This window comes from Perognathus longimembris, chromosome 16, assembly GCF_023159225.1.
Source record: "Perognathus longimembris pacificus isolate PPM17 chromosome 16, ASM2315922v1, whole genome shotgun sequence".
NCBI classification, from domain to species: domain Eukaryota; kingdom Metazoa; phylum Chordata; class Mammalia; order Rodentia; family Heteromyidae; genus Perognathus; species Perognathus longimembris.
The window spans coordinates 23,426,282-23,445,744 of record NC_063176.1 but is presented as its reverse complement, the minus strand read 5'-3'; the positions used below and the strand labels follow the sequence as shown (position 1 = coordinate 23,445,744).

The 19,463-nt window shown below is 38.3% G+C and overlaps 1 protein-coding gene across 6 annotated transcripts in view; it reads left to right on the top strand.

The window, feature by feature from the left end:
• The window catches only part of Fras1 (Fraser extracellular matrix complex subunit 1), a 423,435-nt gene that overhangs the window by 231,402 nt on the left and 172,570 nt on the right, over window positions 1-19,463 (top strand). For all 6 annotated transcript variants that reach the window (XM_048364092.1, XM_048364090.1, XM_048364089.1 and 3 more), the window contains exons 19-20: window positions 648-788; window positions 4,455-4,598. In XM_048364092.1, coding sequence (XP_048220049.1) covers window positions 648-788; window positions 4,455-4,598 — 285 coding nt within the window. The remainder of the gene's footprint in view (window positions 1-647; window positions 789-4,454; window positions 4,599-19,463) is intronic.

The window sequence follows — 19,463 nt, the reverse complement described above, 5'->3', positions numbered from 1 at the left end:
GCACTGTTTGTGTCTGTGTTTTATAGATGAGAAAGCAGGTGCCTGGAGAAATCACTAACTCTGTCAAGTTCACATAGAGCTATGATTTAATGCTCTGATTCTGCTAGTTTCTTTCCCACATTCATTGTGTTCCAGCTATTGCCTGTCTCTCTGTTGCAACTAATTTTAAATAGCTCTGAATGTTGACCAGTTCTTACCATTTGGGAATGTACAGCTTCTATCACAGAGTAGAAAGCCCATAAACCATTTGAAGTTGTTAAATACAGCTCTACCACCTCTTGGGTTTCACTTGAGCAACCTGATAAGTAAGGGACATCTAGTGATAGCTCTCCCTAGGGAGAGAGAGCTGTGTTTGCAGCTTCCTGTTCTTTATTCCAGTTTCTCTGAGAATGGGACCTTGGGAAGAAGGAAATGGATATTTCTACAAGTGCTCATGTTTGTGTTTTGTAGCCTTCCTCTGGCTTCTACAAGTTCTTTCTTTCAAAGAAATCATCATTTCAAGAAATTATGAAAGATTCATGTTCTGTTGTTTGGAAAACCAAATGAACATCATATTCCAACCAAGCATGTTAACAGGAGAGACAGATTTGTTCTCTGCTGTATATAGGGCTTTATTGATTGTCCCTTCTTCTTTGTCTTTCTCCCAGCTTGCCACCAGTCCTGTCTCATGTGTTCAGGAAAGAGCTCCCAAAACTGCACAGTCTGCCAGTCTTCTCATGTACTTTTGGATGGGCTATGTTTCTCTCAGTGCCCCGAGGGCTACTTTAACCAGGAAGGTAGTTGCACAGGTGAGTATGTAACATGCTGGGACAGAGTTCCTGTCCTTGTGTTTTCTCTGCACAATGCATACAGACACTGTAATTAGAAACCTTGTCATACCAGGAACTGGGGTTGGGCTCTAAATTCTTGTCTTCAATTTGGCATGTGTAAACAGTATGGAGTAAGAAGAATGAGTGAAATTTTCTTCTTCCAATAGTGAATCATAGTTGAAGAGGAAGATTAGAACCAGCTTTGCTCTAGAGACTATAATATTTGAATAAACTGTGAACTGAGTTTTCTCTTAGCTGGAAGATCATGTTCTAGGAAGAGAAATCCCCTCATAATTTAAATAATGATTTTTATGTCCTTTAAGAACTTTGAACTTAGTTCAGCACCATTCTTCGTTACTCTGGCTGTTTTTAAAGTTTAAACATTTTTTCTCATTATCATAGGACTATGTGCTCATTGTAGCAGGTTTGCAAGTTCAAATTAGAAAAAAAAAGCATAGGAGTTTGAAGGTGAGGGTCAAAGCAACAACTTACTCAGTAATGTGTTCCTTTTAGATTTACCTTTTGAGAAGCCATTTCATGGTTGACTGGTAGCTACAACTATGCATTTTAAAGTTATTTCTTCTTCCCAAACACTAAATCAAAAGTAATTTTTGTGATATAAAAACTATAAATATATACATATATATTCACATATATATATGTACATATATATATATATGGTTACTTTTCATGGTGGAATACAACTCTACTCCTTTATCATTCTACTGGTTTCTTGTTTCTTTTTACAAAAGAAGTGGAGGAAGGATTTGAAATTTGAGTCTTGAGATACTATAGGAATCAAAGTTGGTCTTTTAATTTCTTTCCTTCTCCTCTCTGTCTGTCTGTCTGTGTTTTTTGTTATAGTTATCTTAAAAACAATTGGTCATTGTTTTTTCTAGTTGTGGGGTTGATGGACAGTTCTCTGTTAGGCTTCTGTAGGTGACATGCAGTCATGAAAAGTCGCTTACTCTTAAGAGTTTCCTTAAATCTAATTGAGCTTCCTCACAACATGGTAGTCCCCACAATGTTAGCTCCTTTCCAGCAATGAATGTTCCTGGAGACCAAAACAGAAGGTGCAAGTGGGGGAATAGCTTCTGTATACAATGAACGGTGATGTTGATGGTGGTTGCCCTGGAGACAAGCTACTGCAGATAAGAAAGCATTTGTAAAAGACTAGGCATTTAGCACAGCTCACTGCAATTCTCAGCTTCACTTCCCAAGTCTATAGCAGAATAGAGCAAAAGGGGAGAAAGGTAAACATCTTTCCTTTTTGGGGGGAGGGATGCCATTCCAATATGATTTTTAAGAGCACCTTCTACTCCAGTAACAGAAATTCTGGAAATTGCTAATTTAGATTAGTACAGAGTTTTATTGGAATTGACAGAAGGGTAAAACTTAAGCACCTCATTACAGCATTATACAGGCATGGAAAAAGACAAAACCTTCTATTGTGAGTCCTATTTGACTTCCAAAAATAGACATTTGGGGTTAGTAGATAGGAAAATACTCATTGCAATGAAATTATATTCTATGTATCTCTGCAATCAGGAAACTTATAATAAATTTATAAAATATAGCAGAAAGTCACAGTAGCTCAATAGCTATGTACGTCTGATCACATAAGATGATGCTAAGCAAAATAAACTCCAAGATATGGAAACAAGCAGTTTATCATTGTTGTTATTTTTAATGTATTATGTGAAATTATTTTTTTTTCTGTTTATCTTCCCTATGGTCTAGCCCCCATTGTCACTGTGTTTGATTTTGGTACCCTGTGTAGTGTATATATGTTTGCCTGAATTGGGGAAAGAAAGGGGAACATCAAATTGGTGAGACAACTGGGCAAACCAATGCAATAGCAATACTTACAAAACAATATGTTTTAAACTAACTGTACAACTTGGAGTGGGGAGAAATGGGGAGGAGGGAAGGTGGGAGAAAAATGAGGGAGAGGGTAAGAAGTTTGACAAGAAATTTACTCACTACCTTACATATATAACTATAACCCCTATATACATCACCTTGACAAAAATTAAAAAGATGTTTTCAAATAAATTAACATTTCTTAAATTCATCTAGTCTTAAATTCCAAGGAAGAAATTTAGAGCAAGTACAAAATTGGATGACTGAAGCTCATATTTTTAAATTCTGGAATTTTTTTCCCTTTTCCCAAATACCTTTTAATTTCTGTAGGCTCATGGTGAGTTGCTTTACTTTGAGTACTCTATCAAGCTCTGCAGGCAATGGAAGGTTTCTCTGTCATTAGGGCTGCCCTTGAAAGCTCTTTCTATCCTCAGGAGCTTTCATCCAGCCCAGGCAGTCTCCCTGTATAAAACTGTCTGGAGGAAGAAAAGTTCTGAGTAGCTCTAACTCTTCTCTATCTGTAGGAAATCAGCAGATGGATGGTACCACCAGTGGCAGGGCACCAGATTGCTAGAAATATTCTGTCAGGGAGGAAGAAGTGGGTGGTAGGAAATCATTGAGAATCCACACAATCTTTTGCTGGGTATTTTCAAAGTTGAAAGACTAAGGAATGCAGAAGGGATGATAGTACCCTTCTTCTAAGAAGGTGTTCATTTTCTTGCTTGCTTTTCAAATTTATTTTATTTCCTAAAAATTTACAACTTCTCTCTCTCTCTCTTCCTCTCCCTCCCTCCCTCTGTCTCTCTGTCACTGTCTCTCTCCTCCACCCTTGCTCTCTCTCTTTCTCTGTCTTTCTCTGGCCCCTTGCCAGAAGCAAGAGGCAGTTGGTTTTACTTGATATTTGTGTCTGATTTCTACCCATGTGCCAGGAGAGCATTCATCAGCCCCAGCAGGCTCTCTTCCACTCCTGTGCCTCACCTTCACCCCTTGGAATCAGACACACTTAGACTTGCTCATTCTTGGCAAAGAAATTCTTAAATCTCCTGCCATGCACTTGCGGCTGCAGCTGTGACCTTCTTTGATTCCTTGCTATCCTTATCTTTAAGACAGTGACTCACTTTTTTTTTTTTTTTTTGCAGTGCTGTGCCTCTTGTTAACTTGGTGTTTTACCCCCCTCGGGCAGACGTAGTTTTAACATAATTTTGTCTAAGAAATTGGACTTCAGATGCAACTTATGATAACCTCCCTGAAACAGGACATTTTTTGTTCTTCTCATTTTAATTAGGTATAGCTGATAAAACAGGAATGCTACTTGGGGCGGAAAGAGAGCAGAACTAGCAATTCACTTTAGTAAAATATCTCAGCCTCATTCACTATGCCTCCACTCCCCTTGTCTGTGAGGAATTCCTGGGAAGCAAAGCTCCCACTGTCTTTGAATCATCGTATTTTGGAGTAGAGGAGTCTAAGCACTTACAAATCTGCTCTGTGACTCTATTCTACAACTTCCTTATTTACACCAGTGAGGGGAGCCACCCTGGTTCCTCTGGAATGTGTAATTTAATGGCTCAAGTCTTAACACTTCTAGATTCCATGTTTTTCCTGTGGGCAGAATTCTCATTGAGCCCAGAAGTATCATCTCTCAGTCTGGGATGGAGATGTTCCTGGCTTGGACAGGAATCTTTAGAAGATGACTAGAGCTAGAAATATATGGACTGCATTGCATACTCCATGAATTTATATGCTGAGCTGCTAATTCCAATTCTGGTTTGTTTTTCTTCCTAGAATGCCACCCAACCTGTAGACAGTGCAATGGGCCACTGGAATCTGACTGTCTCTCCTGTCACCCTCATGTCACTCTTTCCAGTGGGCACTGCAAGACCAGCTGTAAGGAGGAGCAGTTCCTCAACCTTGTGGGGTACTGTGCTGGTGAGTGAAGCCTTTCCAACCAATTTCCCTGGTACCTTAGACAAGGCCCGAGAGGCTCTTCTGTTTGTCCTTGGGGCTCAGATTTGGGGATCTTTTTTCTAGTGTGGAAATCCCCCTCAATGTTTGTCTTGGGCATTTTGTAAATATTTGTGAACTCAAATAGCCTTTATAATAACACTTACCACTTCTGAAAAAAATATCTTAGAAGGTCCTATTAATAGAAGACGAATGTGATACCTTTATATGCATATAGAGGCTTCATTTTAAGGCCATAAAATGTATCTCAAAATTTGCTTTTGTCTATAGTATCTCCTGCCTTTGCCACAGACAAGCTTTGCTGTGGGCCCAAATGTAGACCATTTATTTTGGGAGATTGGATTTTTTTTTAATCTTCATTTTAGAACTCACATCTCAAAGAAAAAGAAAAGAAAACTTCCTGAAATTTCAGTAACAATTGTGTCATAGCTCATTTGTGTTGACCTCTCTGTTCATATAAGAACATAGAAAACTCTTCCTTTGAGTTTTTACTAATAGAGGCTCAGAATACAAGGAGAAACGTGAGTAAAGCAATGATTGTGCCAGAGCTTACTCTGAAGAGCGGAGTATAAAGTTTGTGGATTTTTGTTATGTGATTTTTTTTTTTACCTCTCCCTTAAGTTGTAGAGGAAATTCACAGAAATTTGCCTCTAGCAACCATTATCCTAGCTCCGAATGGCTTGAGTGGGAGGCATTGTAGGCATTTCCCATTTGTGTGGATGAGAAAGGTGAACCAGCTAGGACCTGGTAGAATGTGACTTGGCTGTAAGACCAGTCCTCAGACTAGAAGGACATTCAGGTGATTGCCTGGATCATAGTGTCCCGTAGGTATCTTCAGGGTGCCATGGATATCTCTCTTGTCTAGTCTGGTGGGAGTAAGCCAATGGCAGTGCTCCAAGTGTGGCAGGTGCTGCCATAGTCTAAGGTGTTCTATTCCTTTTTGCACATGATCTAAAGGCATTGGGGTTAACTCTGTGCCCTGAGAAAACAGAAGAAAAATGTCAAGTTCAGAGCTATAGCTGAAAACTAATACAATTCAGTGTGAATGCACAGTCATAGAGACTATGTAGGAATATTTTGGAGATAACCGAAAGTAGAAGCTCAGAGTCTGGACTGAAGAGTCGTCGGAGGGCTGGGGACATAACTCAGTGGCAGAGCATATGCCCTATATTACATCCCCAGCACTGAAAGAAAGGAGGAGCAACTATAAGCCCTCCCCAGTGGCAATAGAATGTAAGTCTATTGTTAGTTCTGTCAGTTGTACTCAGAACTGTCTTTGGAAGTGAGAAAATGGTAAATATTACTTCTATTCCCTAAGGAGAGTGGTGACACCAGGGAATGACTATTAATAGAACTTGTAAGTGTAGCTCTCATTTGCATTTAACTTCTGACCTTTACTTGAGGAATCAAAGGAGCAGCTACCCTGATAATGTATTAGTCAGCTTTGTGTTGCTATAATGAAACATTGGAGGCAGCTAACATATAAAGAGAAAAAGGTTTATTTAGCTGTGAATTTTGCTAGAGTGAAGGACCTGGCACTGACTTTTGCTTACTTTTGGTGACGCATTACATGTGTACAAAGTGTACATTGCCAAACAGGAGGTCAAAGGGAGAGATAAAGTCCCATGGTCTTCTCTAAAAGGGTGCCCCAGTGACCCAAAGATGTCCCCACAGGCCACCGAAGCTTTTACCACTTTTCAATACCACCACCCCTGGAAACCAAGTCTTTAAGCCCTATGGGGTTTTGGAGAATCTAAATTGTATTCAAGCCATAGCACACAGTAAAAAAAAAATTAATGAATAGTAGCTGTGAACCCAGTAAGCACAAGTTTCCAAGTTGCTGTGGAAGGGGGCAGGGAACAAGAGATCTTTCAGGCTACTTAAGAAGATGAACTGAAGACACAGTTATCAAAGACTAACAAGCCATTTATGTTTAGTTAACACTTACAGACATGAGAGGATGAGAATATAGAAGTAGCAAGACATAGGAAGTATCATGGAGCTGGTACTTAAGATGCTTCTAGAAGAACAGCAAGCATTTAAGTTAGACAGAGTGAAGTCAGGTACACTTTGTGGAAATGGTTCCACCAGAAAGCAGGCCAAGAGGTGAAACAGGTGAGAGACATTTATGGCCATTAGTTATGAGGGAAGACTATGATATTGTTGAAGACCATGGTTTAAACCATATTAGATTTTTTTTTTTTTTTTTTTTTTTTGCCAGTCCTGGGGCTTGGACTCAGGGCCTGAGCACCATCCCTGGCTTCTTCCCACTCAAGGCTAGCACTCTGCCATCTGAACCACAGTGCCCCTTCTGGCCGTTTTCCATATATGTGGTGCTGGGGAATCGAACCGAGAGCTTCATGTGTAGGAGGCAAACATTCTTGCCACTAGGCCATATTCCCAGCCCCATATTAGATTTTTTTAAATGTCTGGGAAATATGAATTGGAAATCAGAGTGTAGAGAACCTGAGGTGTCAAGCTCAAAAGACCAAACTGAATCTTGAATGCTAGCAAAGTTTTACAAAGAGCTCCAGCTTGATTAAGTGTATGTAAAATTGAGAAATCTGCAAGTTGTTTGAAAGAATGAGGTAGAGCAAGGAGTGATGAGCTGCAGGGAGAAGAATGGGAAGGTAGCACCTGATCTATATCTTCATGATGGCTTGTGCATTTCTAATCTATTCTGTGTGTGAACTCTTAAAATTTTATGCTGGGACATATTTTATAAATAAATGTTTATATAGAAGATTGGAAAATTTTAATGTTTAATGAGCTCTGTCCTCTCCAATGTCCAGAGCACTCTTTGATAGTAAATTAGGTGATTAGGAGTTGCATTAATTTTTAAGGCTAATAGAGGACCTTTAAAATATGGAATCATGGGATTGAACTAAATGACTCTAGAAGTCCCCAGTCTCAGAACAGGTCCCACTAAAATGAGCTGGAAAGGACAAACTTTGGCTGTCCTGGGAATTAGTTGAACTAAGTAGTTAATAAGGTAGTAATTGAATAACATGGCCCTTATCTTGTGCATGGAAATCCTTTGAGTAAGGGTTGGTATGATCATGTTTGTTACAGAGAAATTTGACTAGTAGTTCTGGTTGTTGAACTTTTAAGGGAAGTGTACTGACCTCAAACTGTACCTTGTCAGTAAATATAAACATTTCCTTTTCTTCCTTTTTGTTTCTCTTCCTCTTTTTCCTCTTTTCCTTTCTCTTCTTTCCTTCTTTCATTTTCTTTCTTTCCTTTCCTTTTATTTTCATCTTGTCACTTTTCTTTCTTTTTCTTTTATCTTCTCATCTTTTCCTCATATTCATTTTTATCTTTGTTTTGAGGGTAGTGGATTTTGAACTGAGAGCTTTGTAGTTGCTAGGTAGGCACTTGACTGAGCTATGACTCTAGTTCTCTTTGCTCTGGTTATTTTTTGAGATAGGATTTGGAATCTTGCCCACATCAGCCTGAACTAGCTCCTTATTCATTTCCTGTCACAAGTGAAATGACAGGTGTATACCACCATCCCCAGCTATTGGTTGAGATGGGATTTTATAAACTTTCAGCCTGAGCTGGCCTTGAATCATGATCCTCTTAATTCTATCTCCTGAGTAGCTAGGATTATAGTTAAGAGCCACTGCACTAGGCCAACATTTCTTAACACTTTCCTTTTCTCTGTTGCATGGCGACACTTTCGTTCATTTGCTCATTCATCCAGTGTTTCTTCTTACAATGGTTCATGCTAACTTGGACCATTGCCCTGAGCTCAGGTGATACAAAGATGAATAAGATGTGTTACTTGTATTTCAAAAACTTAGCTTAGTGAGGGAAGTTATATTAATTTGCTAGGGCTACTCACCAGTGTCTGGATGACTTTGATAACCAGCATTTACTTTATAAATGTTTATAAAGCCTAGAAATCCAAGATCAAGGCACTGGAAGAGTTGATTTTCTCTAAGGATTCTTTGGAGTATACATGGACCCTCTTGTTTCTTCATTCTATTCCCTCTGCCTTAGAAGTACAGCAATCTGTTTAGATTAGGGTCCAACTCGTAGGTCATTTTAATTTAATTACGTCTATATTTGTCCTACCTGTATTAAATACAATGGTACTTGTAAGTGTTTAATATTTGGGTTGCAACATGTGAATTTATAAAGGGCACAGGTCAGCTCATTATAGAAGGGGATACGTAATTAATATATTACTACACAGCCTAAGATCTGAGATGAGCCTTTGTGACAGAACCCCTCCCCCCACCAACTAGATGGTGTACATGAGTATGTAGGAAAGGTTTCCAGAGCATTTCACAATGGACCTGAAAGGTGAGTGAGAATTAGAGAGTTGAAGTGTAGAGCAATCCAGAAATCCATTACAGTTCAGTTACTCAGTGACTCAGAAAGGCTAGGTAGAATGCCAGCCCTGGGCACAGGAACGGTGAGATTTTATGTAGAAGGAATCAGAATCTTTTGGTTTAAGAGTCTTTTGGTTTCATAAGGCTCTCAATGTCTCTCAAAGGTTTTAGGCAAGAAGTGTCGTGGCTATAATTTCTGTGAAGAGAAAGATCTAAAGACATCTTAGAAGATGATGACACTAGAGCAGAAAGGCCTTTGCAGAATTCCAGACAAGAGATCAAGGCTATCAATGAAGAAATTGTTGTGAGATGAAGGGAAGGAGTCATTGCTTTCCTAGGTACAAATGATACCTTAGGTTGAACAGTGGCTGACTGCTATTGTATGGGCACTAGTAAGCAAAGAATAACAGTTTCTTGTGGTTTAACTGTTAACAGAAGCAACAGAAACTGATGTCTTAGTGCTGGTGAGAAGGGAGGTAGAGCTTCATAGATGGTTTCTAGGTTTCCTGGAAATTCGAGGCACGGTTGCAACCACTTACCAAGGGCAGAAGTAGGTTTAAGAGGCAGTGAGGAACTCTGTGTACTTATACTTGGACAATTTGAACTTGAAATAACTCAAAGTTGGACATCAGCGGTAGCGGTCCAAGAAGAGGTTGAAGGGAGAAACAAATAGCTTTCTTATTAAAGCTACTAGGAACTCATCAGATAGCTTATTCTTACCCTGCACATGATTTCCAGAAATATCATATTGTTTTAAAACTGAAGTATTGCTGAGTTAGTCAGGTCATAGTTAACTTTACAAATGTTTAAATGACTTTGTTCTAAACTCAGGAAGGTATGAGGCAAAGCCATTAATTACAAAGCAAGCAAAGGATAATGCACCTCATCGCATGACCTCCATGCAGTGTTCATTCAGCATCCTTAGGAAGTCCAAGGTCATCAGAGGCCCTGGGAAGCATCATGCCCTCCCCCTGGCTGTGTTTGAGTGCTATCCACAGTGATGGGATTTATTCTCTATGTGAACTGTACCCAAGAACATCACTGGAGACCTTTTAATCGTACTTAGTTGTTTAAGAAAGAAAATCTCACCTAATCTATCACACAGACAAGAAATAGGTCCAGTAACCACAATGTGTTCACACATACGAAGATGTCATAGGTGGAGATTATTTTTCCCCTTCAAGTCTATCAAAGCAAATAGATAGCTGGTGAGATTTGGGCCAGGACTGAAGGCTTCCAGAATAAGTAAATCAACTGGGGTGAAAGGAAGGAATGCAGATGAGCCTAACAGACATGGTTAAGTGCTGGAGATAGCTGGGAGCTTACATCTCAGCTTTATCCAAAATTTCTAAAGCCTGGAGTGCTGTTTCCACTTCTCTTTCTTAGCCAAAAGCTTTTTCCTGTTCAAAGAAAAGGTTGAAACTAAAAAGAAAACAGATAAAAACCCAAGGCAGAAATGTCCAATGGCAGATGCATTAAAAAAATATGCCTTGGGCTTTGTGGAATGCCTAATAGGTTAGCTATGTTTCTGTGTTCTTATATAAAAAGACAAGAATACAGAGAGTAATATCACAGAGAACAAGACTGACTGGTTGGATAGTTAGGATGATGGAACTCCGTGCTACTGGTTGTGCAATAATTTTTAAATGTTGGTGCTCTTTTCTCTACAAATCTATATGAGACTATAAGCTGAAGAAAACAAGTATCAGGAAAGAAATATTACTCTGAGCATTTGTCTGTAGTATCTCATTGAACTCTGAAGGGTTTACATGCAACGAAGATTATTGGCCAAGTAAGTTTGACAATGGAAGTCAGTTTATTTATCCAAGAATTTGGGTTCAGTAACAGTAGTAGGAGGGTTCCTACTACTACTATTATTATTATTATTATTATTATTATCAATTTATTAATACAATGCATCTTGATTGATTTCACCCCATTCATCATTTTTACTCATCCTTTGTAACCCCACTCCTCCCCTAAATTTTCCTAATTTTGTAAGATATGCATTGAATTTTATAACTATATTCCTTTCTTTGTCTCCTCTCTCTCTTTGACCCCACTTTGCACCTTTCAAGTACCCATTTCCTGATAATTATTTTTGTTGGACTCTGACTTTTTCTAAGGAGTTATAACATGTTTGAATTCTCACCTGAAAATACCATGTTTAACTAATATATTTGAGTGCACTTGGATACAACCTAGAAGTGTTTATTAGTACATGTACAAATTAATTCTAGCTTCCCCATGTGAGAGGGGAAAACATATCCTTTGTCTTTTTGCGCCTGACTTCACTTAACATGATTTTTAACGTGTTAATAGATTTCTCCAAATGATGCAATAATCATTCTTTCTAATAGGTGAGCAAACTTCCATTGTATATATATTCTACATTTTCTTGCTTCATTTGTCTATCGAGGGGCATCTGGGCTGTTTAGATACCTTGACTATGTTGAATAGTGTAGCAGTGAACATGATTCTACAAATGACTTTACGGTATTCTGCTTTGAAATCCTTTGGATAAATGCTCAAGAGTGGTATTACTGGATCATAGTGTAGTTGTATGTTTTGTTTTTTGATGAATCACCACATTGTTTTCCAGAGTGAGCAAGTTTACATTCCTACCATATCTGTGCCAGCACCTGTTATTGTTTGTATTATTGTTGATGGCCATTCTAACTGGAATGAGGTGGAATCTCAGTCTTGTTTTGATTTACATTTTCTTTTTTTTTTTTTTTTTTTTTGGCCAGTCCTGGGCCTTGGACTCAGGGCCTGAGCAATGTCCCTGGCTTCTTCCCGCTCAAGGCTAGCACTCTGCCACTTGAGCCACAGCGCCACTTCTGGCCGTTTTCTGTATATGTGGTGCTGGGGAATCGAACCTAGGGCCTCGTGTATCCGAGGCAGGCACTCTTGCCACTAGGCTATATCCCCAGCCCCTGATTTACATTTTCTTTATGGCCAGAGATATTTAGCATTTCTTGATGTGTCTATTGGACATTTTTACTTTTTCTTTTGAGAAGTGTCTTTTTAGCTCATTTGTCCTCTTGTCCTCTTCTACATTGTAATTCCTAGTGGGTGGATTACTCCTACCCATTACATACTACTTGCCATTGTCTGGCTCAGGTTCTCTGCCAGGGATCTTTGCCTGGGTGTAATAATAGGTGATAGTTCTGATGACTTATTACATAAAAAACACCATGCTAATTGCTTTGAATGAATTTACCATGTTGTTTTCACAATGATCTCCAAAGTAGCTACTGATCTTACCTCCATTTTACATGTAAAGCCACTGGCTTTAATATGGCTCAAAAATGGCATAAGTTGGGAGTAAGAAAGCCAAGATTTGAACTTGGGGAGTGTGATTACAGAACCTACATAATCAGTTGTTGTGTGTCACAATGCGCACACACAATGGGAGACTCAGATTGTTGTTTTGATTAGGTGGAATGACAAGGATTGGTATGAAAAATAAGGGGCTGAGAGAGGCACTGCTGGGAAAAGCTGAAAGAACTTGCTAGTTGGTTTTGATGCTAAATAAGCTGATTTAGATAGGCATGTGTCCATATATTTCTGTTATGTATTATTCCTATTAACTGAAATAACTTTAATGGAAACCATTAACACCTACTAAATTTTAATAATTTATGTTACTCCCACTTGCTTTACTCTCTTTAAATGTACATATACTTGGATTTTCATAGTTGTAGTCAACAGCTATGTAATTCTTTGGTTTTATTTCCTCCTAAATATACCATTATTTGCATATTTCTCTGTGTTGGAAATGTTGGGAAAAAACACGTGATTGTCATTTTTAATGCCTAAGGGGTATTCAGTTATCTTGGGGCTTATCTTGTCTTTTTCACCTTCTTCTTCTTCTTCTTCTTCTTCTAGTTCTGGGATTCTATCTCTATAGTTTTTCAATTTTCTTGTGCCAAGTATTTTTTTTAACACTTGCTTCTTTATTTTCCTTATCTTCTTCTTTTGTAATGCACTTTCTTTTCTTATTTCTCATCATGTCACCCTATCTCCCAGTTCTTGAACTATGAATTGTATATCCAATCTCTCTCTGGAATTTTCAATGATTATCTCTTCTTTGTGCTCTGGATTTGTGTTTTATTTAAGAGATCATACTGTCTGCAGAGGGATGATTGAATATTTCAAGGCATTTCTTTTCTTTGAGATTTTTCTTTCAGAAACGTTAACGTGCACTATACTTATGAGACCTTCCTAAATTAAAAAATAAATGAAAGCAAAAACAACTTGTATTTTCTCCTTCATGTGACTTTTACTAAACAATCCCATACCCCACTTTGATAATGACAGAAAAACCTTGTAAACTTCAGCCAAAAGGCTCCCAGTAAGGTCAAGGTTGCTAATGTCTTTGAGAAAACTATGTGTCAGGCCTGAATTGCAGAGATGGCTTTTGTGAGTCTGTGTTAATAGAACACAGCTGAATTGGATAGCGCTGTACTCTTCAGTGCTACAGGCACGAAAGCCCAAGGCTATACTTGCCTGCTTTCCTTAGGCAGGTATAAATCTCTTTGACTTACCTATAGTGGATGAAGACAGTGACTTACCTATAAGTATGATTATCAGCATAAATGTCAGTTCCATACCTAATAGCTATAGATAAAGAATAATAAATGCGTATTGAGCACCTGTTCTCTACAGGCTCTTCATATACATTATCTTATTTATTCGGTGATACAGCCCTGAGGTCTGGGTCTTGTGATTAGTACCATATCCAAAATTGGTATGACATTAGAATTAGGAGAGTTGAAGCCATTCACCACAGTTTGCAGCTGGTAAGCCATTGAGCTGGGCCTGACAACCAAACAACGGCCACTTCAGCGAGCACACATGTGACTTCGGTGTCATCGGCCTCACTGCTTGATCTAGTTCTTATTGGGCCTACTCTGCTTGGTAGTCATTTGATTTGCCTCTCTCTTTTTGACACTCTGAGATCTTGCCCACTGTGGCCTTTTAGCAGCAGTTAGATCATCTGCTAAAACAAAACAAATAAACATTTTCTATTTTCTCCTCTAATGAGCCTGTAGTTTCTACTTGCCACCTTTTCTTTTGTTTGGGAGGATCTCCCTTGTTTATCACATGGGAAACCTATCGTCCAGTCCCCCTATGAGCTGTTCTTCAAGTCAGTTGTTTTCTCTTCTGGTAACAACTTTTTTTTCCCTCCTTCTTTCTTATTTACTTTATTGGGTGATGTATTCCTATGGTTTCTACACTAATTATGCACACATGTATGATAACATTGTAGGCATTCAAATCCCAAAGGTGACCAGGTTTTTGTTGTTGTTGTTTTGTTTTTTTGCCAGTCCTGGGTAAGCACTGTCCCTGTCTTCTTTTTGCTCAAAGCTAGCACACTGCCACTTGAGCCACAGAGCCACTTCTGGCTATTTTCTGTATATGTGGTGCTGGGGAATTGAACCCAGGGCTTCATGTATACAAGGCAAACACTCTTGCCACTAGGCCATATCCCCAGCCCAGAAGTTCTTATTTGGTTGAGGAGAGTGGAAGTTTTAACTGATACAATCTGAAAGATCTTATTCTATAATCATGTCAAGGTGTGATTTTCTCTTTTGAGTATCCCTGCACTTTTTCCCATCCCCATCCTCTAGGATTTTTGTATCTTCCACGACTTCAATCTACACTTCTATGTTTAACTTAGACTATCCCAAGTCCCACAGTGGTCAAGTCCAGGCACTCAAGTTCCTGTACCTGCTGGTCTGTGAGCCATAGAGTTCAGAGTTAATAGGAGGTAGCAGAGTCCAAGGTTTTTAGTTCCAGAGAAAACATTCCGTGTTAGTCATCAAAAGCCCGTTTCTTTCTTCTCTTGACTTTCTTGTCCACTCAGTACTGATTTGTTTTTAAAACAAACTCAAAACCATTGATTGATACCTATTTACTAACTACACGTATCCCATATATGTATTATGGACACATTTGGCAGATTATAGCTGTGCGATGGCTCATGGGTATATTTCCTTGTTTCTGTTAACATTGCAAAATAAACCTCAAAACTCACTTTTCCTAGACAGCTTTCCCACTGGTCTCTTCCTTGCTGAATGCCCTCCCACTGCTTCTCCAAATGAAGGTAACTCTCCTTGAACATCAGTTCTGACTTATAAAACACTCCTGGATGCCTAAAACTTTTTCACCATGCCCTGTTTCTTCTACATAAGTTCCTCAGCCTGATTTCCATAGTCTTGTCTCCTTTGGTCCCTGAGTGAGTATCCAAATCTCTACCCTTAATATTTCTGTTACTTATCTATGCCCTCCCAGTGTGCCTGTGTTCTTCAGTGCTTAACAAGGATGTTCTCAGCCAGCAGCATTTTTAAATATCAAATAACTGACAGAGTTCAAGTTCCTCCCTTCTCCCCTTGGATAAAGTATTCTCTAACCCTTCTTCAACCCTCATCACATTGTGGGTGCAGCTTTCTTGTTATCTCTTCATGAACATGTCTAGGAAAGGCTTCTGAGTCTAGTGATATGCTCTCCTCCCTACAATACCTCCCATGGTTCCTGGTACTCAGTGATCTTGCCATAAATGCTGCTCGAAGAGAACCATCCTCTGTTTTTAAGCTAAAGTGAAATATATAAATTGGCTTTCTAAGACACTACACTATTTGAGATCTCCCTTGAATCTAGTGTATTTCCGTTGATAAATTTCTATGCACTTGTATACCTATACATTTGCAACATATTTTAGCTATGAGTTTGTAACCTCAATCTATCATCCATGTGTCAAGATACATGAAGATGAGTGGTATTCATGTCACTTTAGTGGCAATGTGCATTGACATCTAACCTGAGATTTAATCCTGCCACTCACCATGTCCCTTGCACCCTCTTCAGACTCTGTGTTCTTGCCTCTTACTGTAGCCTTTTCAACACATTGTATTTGTCAACATGGTAGAAATCACAGTCCCATAACAATACAGTCAGTCTGTAGTAGTGTTTTTAGTTTGGTTGATTTGTTAAGAGTAAAGCAATAGCCACAGGCACTGAAATAAAGGAAAATTTTGTTTGCTTGTTTGGATGGTTGATTTTCTTTGTTTGCTTTATGGTTTTTTTTTACAAACTCAGGATTTAGAGAAAGAAAAGCACATGATTTTAAGAGCATCTGGCTGGTGTGAGCTCAAAGTAACAGAGAAAGGGAAAGAGATTCTACTTTGCTATCTATTTGTTATTTTTAGATTCCTTCTGCATTTATCTCTCAAGTTGAACCCCATTAATTTGAAAAGTGGCATTGGAACTCAGATTCTCTTCCCTTTACAAGCCCTCAGGTTCAGCATAAAATTCTTTCTTCATACCTGATGAAGAACATCTCTAAGTGTTGATTGTTTTAACCACTTTCATGTCTTCATGTAATTCATGTATTTTCACTAAGAACATAACCAAAGCAAGGGACCCTTCGTTCATGCTTGTAATGCTATCTACTCAGGAGGCTGAGATCTGAGGATACAGGTTCTAAGCCATCCGAGACAAGAAAGTTCATAAGAATCTTATCTCCTATGAATAAGCAACAATCCAGAGGTGAAAGAGTAATGAAAGTGGTAGAGTGACAGCCTTGAATGAAAAATAAAAAGAACCTAATCAACTAATAGGACACTATGATAAAAAAAATCTCACAATTTATCTTTATAGGTCTTTATTTATCAGCTAAAGAGTCATTGCCCATAAAACCAACATCTAAAGTTATCACTTCAACAATATATGTTTAGTTTAGTATCCTCAAGCTTTTTTTGTTGTTGTTTATTTTTTAACCTTTTATTTATTTTTTAAAAAATTTTAAAATTTTTAATATTTTGAATTACAGGGAGGTTACAGTTTCACACCTTGGGCATTGGATACATTTCTTATACTGTTTGTTACCTCGTCCCTCATTCCCCCTCCCCCCTACCCCCTCTCCCTTTCCCTTCCCCTTCCCCCATGAGTTGTTCAGTTCATTTACACCAAACAGTTTTGCAAGTATTGCTTTTGTAGTTGTTTGTCTTTTTTTTTACCCTGTGTCTCTCGAATTTGGTATTCCCTTTCAATTTCCTAGTTCTAACACCAGTATACAAAGTTTCCAGTATACTCAGATAAGATACAGAGATAGTGTAGGTACAATCAGAGGAGGGTGATACAGACGATCATTGTTAATTGAAGCTACAGTTACACATGGCATGTTGAAAGTAGTTACAACTGTGATATAACAATCGTTTCCATAACATGGAGTTCATTTCACTTAGCATCATCTTATGTGTTCATAAGGGTATAGCTATTGGGCTCTTGTGATCCTCTGCTGTGTCTTTCCTAAACCGGTGCTAATTATTCCCTATATCTTTAGGTAGTTGGACAAAGGAGTTGTGATTTAGCAAAGCCGTTTATGAACACAATATATCTTGATCAGTATTATTCCTTTCAACATTGTCACTCATCCCTTCTCTATCCACTTTTTCCCCTCATTCTTCTTAATTTTGTATTATACACACTGGATTCTTGTCTGTATTTCCCCCTCTTCTTCCTGGTGTTTTATTTGGCTGAACTTTCATTTTGGCTTTCTAAGGAACTACACTATTTGAGATCTCCCTTGAATCTAGTGTATTTCAGCTGATGTATTTCTATGCACTTGTATACCTATATACTTGGAGCATATTTAGTTATGAGTTTGTAACCTTAATCTAGTGTCCACGTGAGGGAAAACATGGTTCCTTTGTCTCTCTGGATCTAACTTACTTCAGCCAACATAATTTTTTCCAGGCCTTTCCTTTTCTTTACAAAGGATACCATTCTTTCTAATGGATCAGTAAAATCCCATTGTGTGTATTTACCACATTTTCCGGATCCAGTCATCCATTGAGGGGCATCTGCACTGACTCTATATCTTTGCTATAGTGAATAATGCTACAGTAAACATGGTTTGTTGATTGCTTTACTGTATGTATCCTGGTTTGCAATGTTTTGAGTAAATGCCTAGGAGTGGAATTTCTGGATCATAGAGTAGTTGTATGTTTAATTACCTTGAGGAACTGCCACACTGCTTTCCAGAGTGACTGAACAAGTTTACATTCCCATCAACAGTGTATTAAGGTTCCCTTTTGGACACATCCTCATTAGCATCTGTTATTGTTTGTTTACAATGGCCATTCTAACTGGGGTGAAGTTGAATCTCAATATTGTTTTGGTTTGTGTTTCCTTTATGGCCAGAGATGCATTTCTTCATATGGCTGTTGACCATTTTTATTTCTAATTGAGTTGTTGGTTTGTTTGTGGTTTAGCCTTTTTAAGTTCTTTGTATATTCTGGATATTGGGCAAACATTTTCTCCTGTTCTGTAGGCTGTCTTTTTAGCTTGTCTTTTGTCACGCAGCAACTTTTTAGTTTCATACAGTCTTGATAATCCTGTCTTTCTTTGATCTGCTCTGCTTCAGGATTTTTACTTAGAAAATTTCTAACTGTGTCCAGAAGCCCTAATGTTTCCCTTACTCTTTCCTGTAATCATTTCATGGTTTCAGGTCTTACATTGAGCTTTTAAAATATATTTTGAATTGATGCTGGCACAAGGTGTTATGTAAGGACCTAGTTTCAGATTTCTGCATGTGGATATCCAGTTTTGTCAGCACCATTTGTTGAAGAGGCTGCCTTTCTTCCAGCCCATGTTTATGGATCCCTTATTGAATATTAAAAGGTTGTATTTATGGGTTTTCTGTTTCCTTGCTCTTCAGGCCTGTTTATGTGCTAGTACCCAGCTGCTTTTGCTACTATGGCACTATTCTGTGGGCTAAAGATTGCTTTTGCTACTTGGGGTCTTTTGTTGTTCCCTATGTATTTTTGGATTGCTTTCTCTATCTCAATGAAGAATTTGGTATTTTTTTGGGTATTTCTTCAAATTTGTACATTGCTTTGGATAGTATTGCCATTTGTACAATGTTAATTTTTCTGATTCAGGAACATGTAAGGGCTTGCTATTTGCTTAAGTCTTCACTTTCCTTCTTTAAAATTTTACAGCTTTTACTATAAAGGTCCTTCACATCTTTGGTTAAGTTAATTCTTAAGTATTTTTCTTTTTAAGGTTATTGTAAATGGAGTTGCTTTCCTGATTTCAGTCTTGTTCTTCTCATTTTGACATACAGAAAAGCTACTGATTTTTGTGGGTTGACTTTATATCTTGCTTCTTTAACAGAGTTTTGAATCAGCTCTAGTAGCTGATAGTCTAGTAGTCTATAGGGTCCTTTAAGTGCAGGATCATCTCATCTGCAAAGAGGGATAGTTTCACCTCTTCCTTCCCTATTTGGATCCCCTTTATGTTTTTTTTTTCCTTATTGCTCTTCCTAGGCATTGCAGTATTATACTGGAGAGTAATGAAGAGAGTGCACATCTTTGTCTCACTCCTGATTTTAGAGGGACTGATTTATTTGTTCACCATTAAGAATAATGATGGCTGTACGTTTGTCATACACAACCTTTATTATATTGAAGAGTTTCCATGT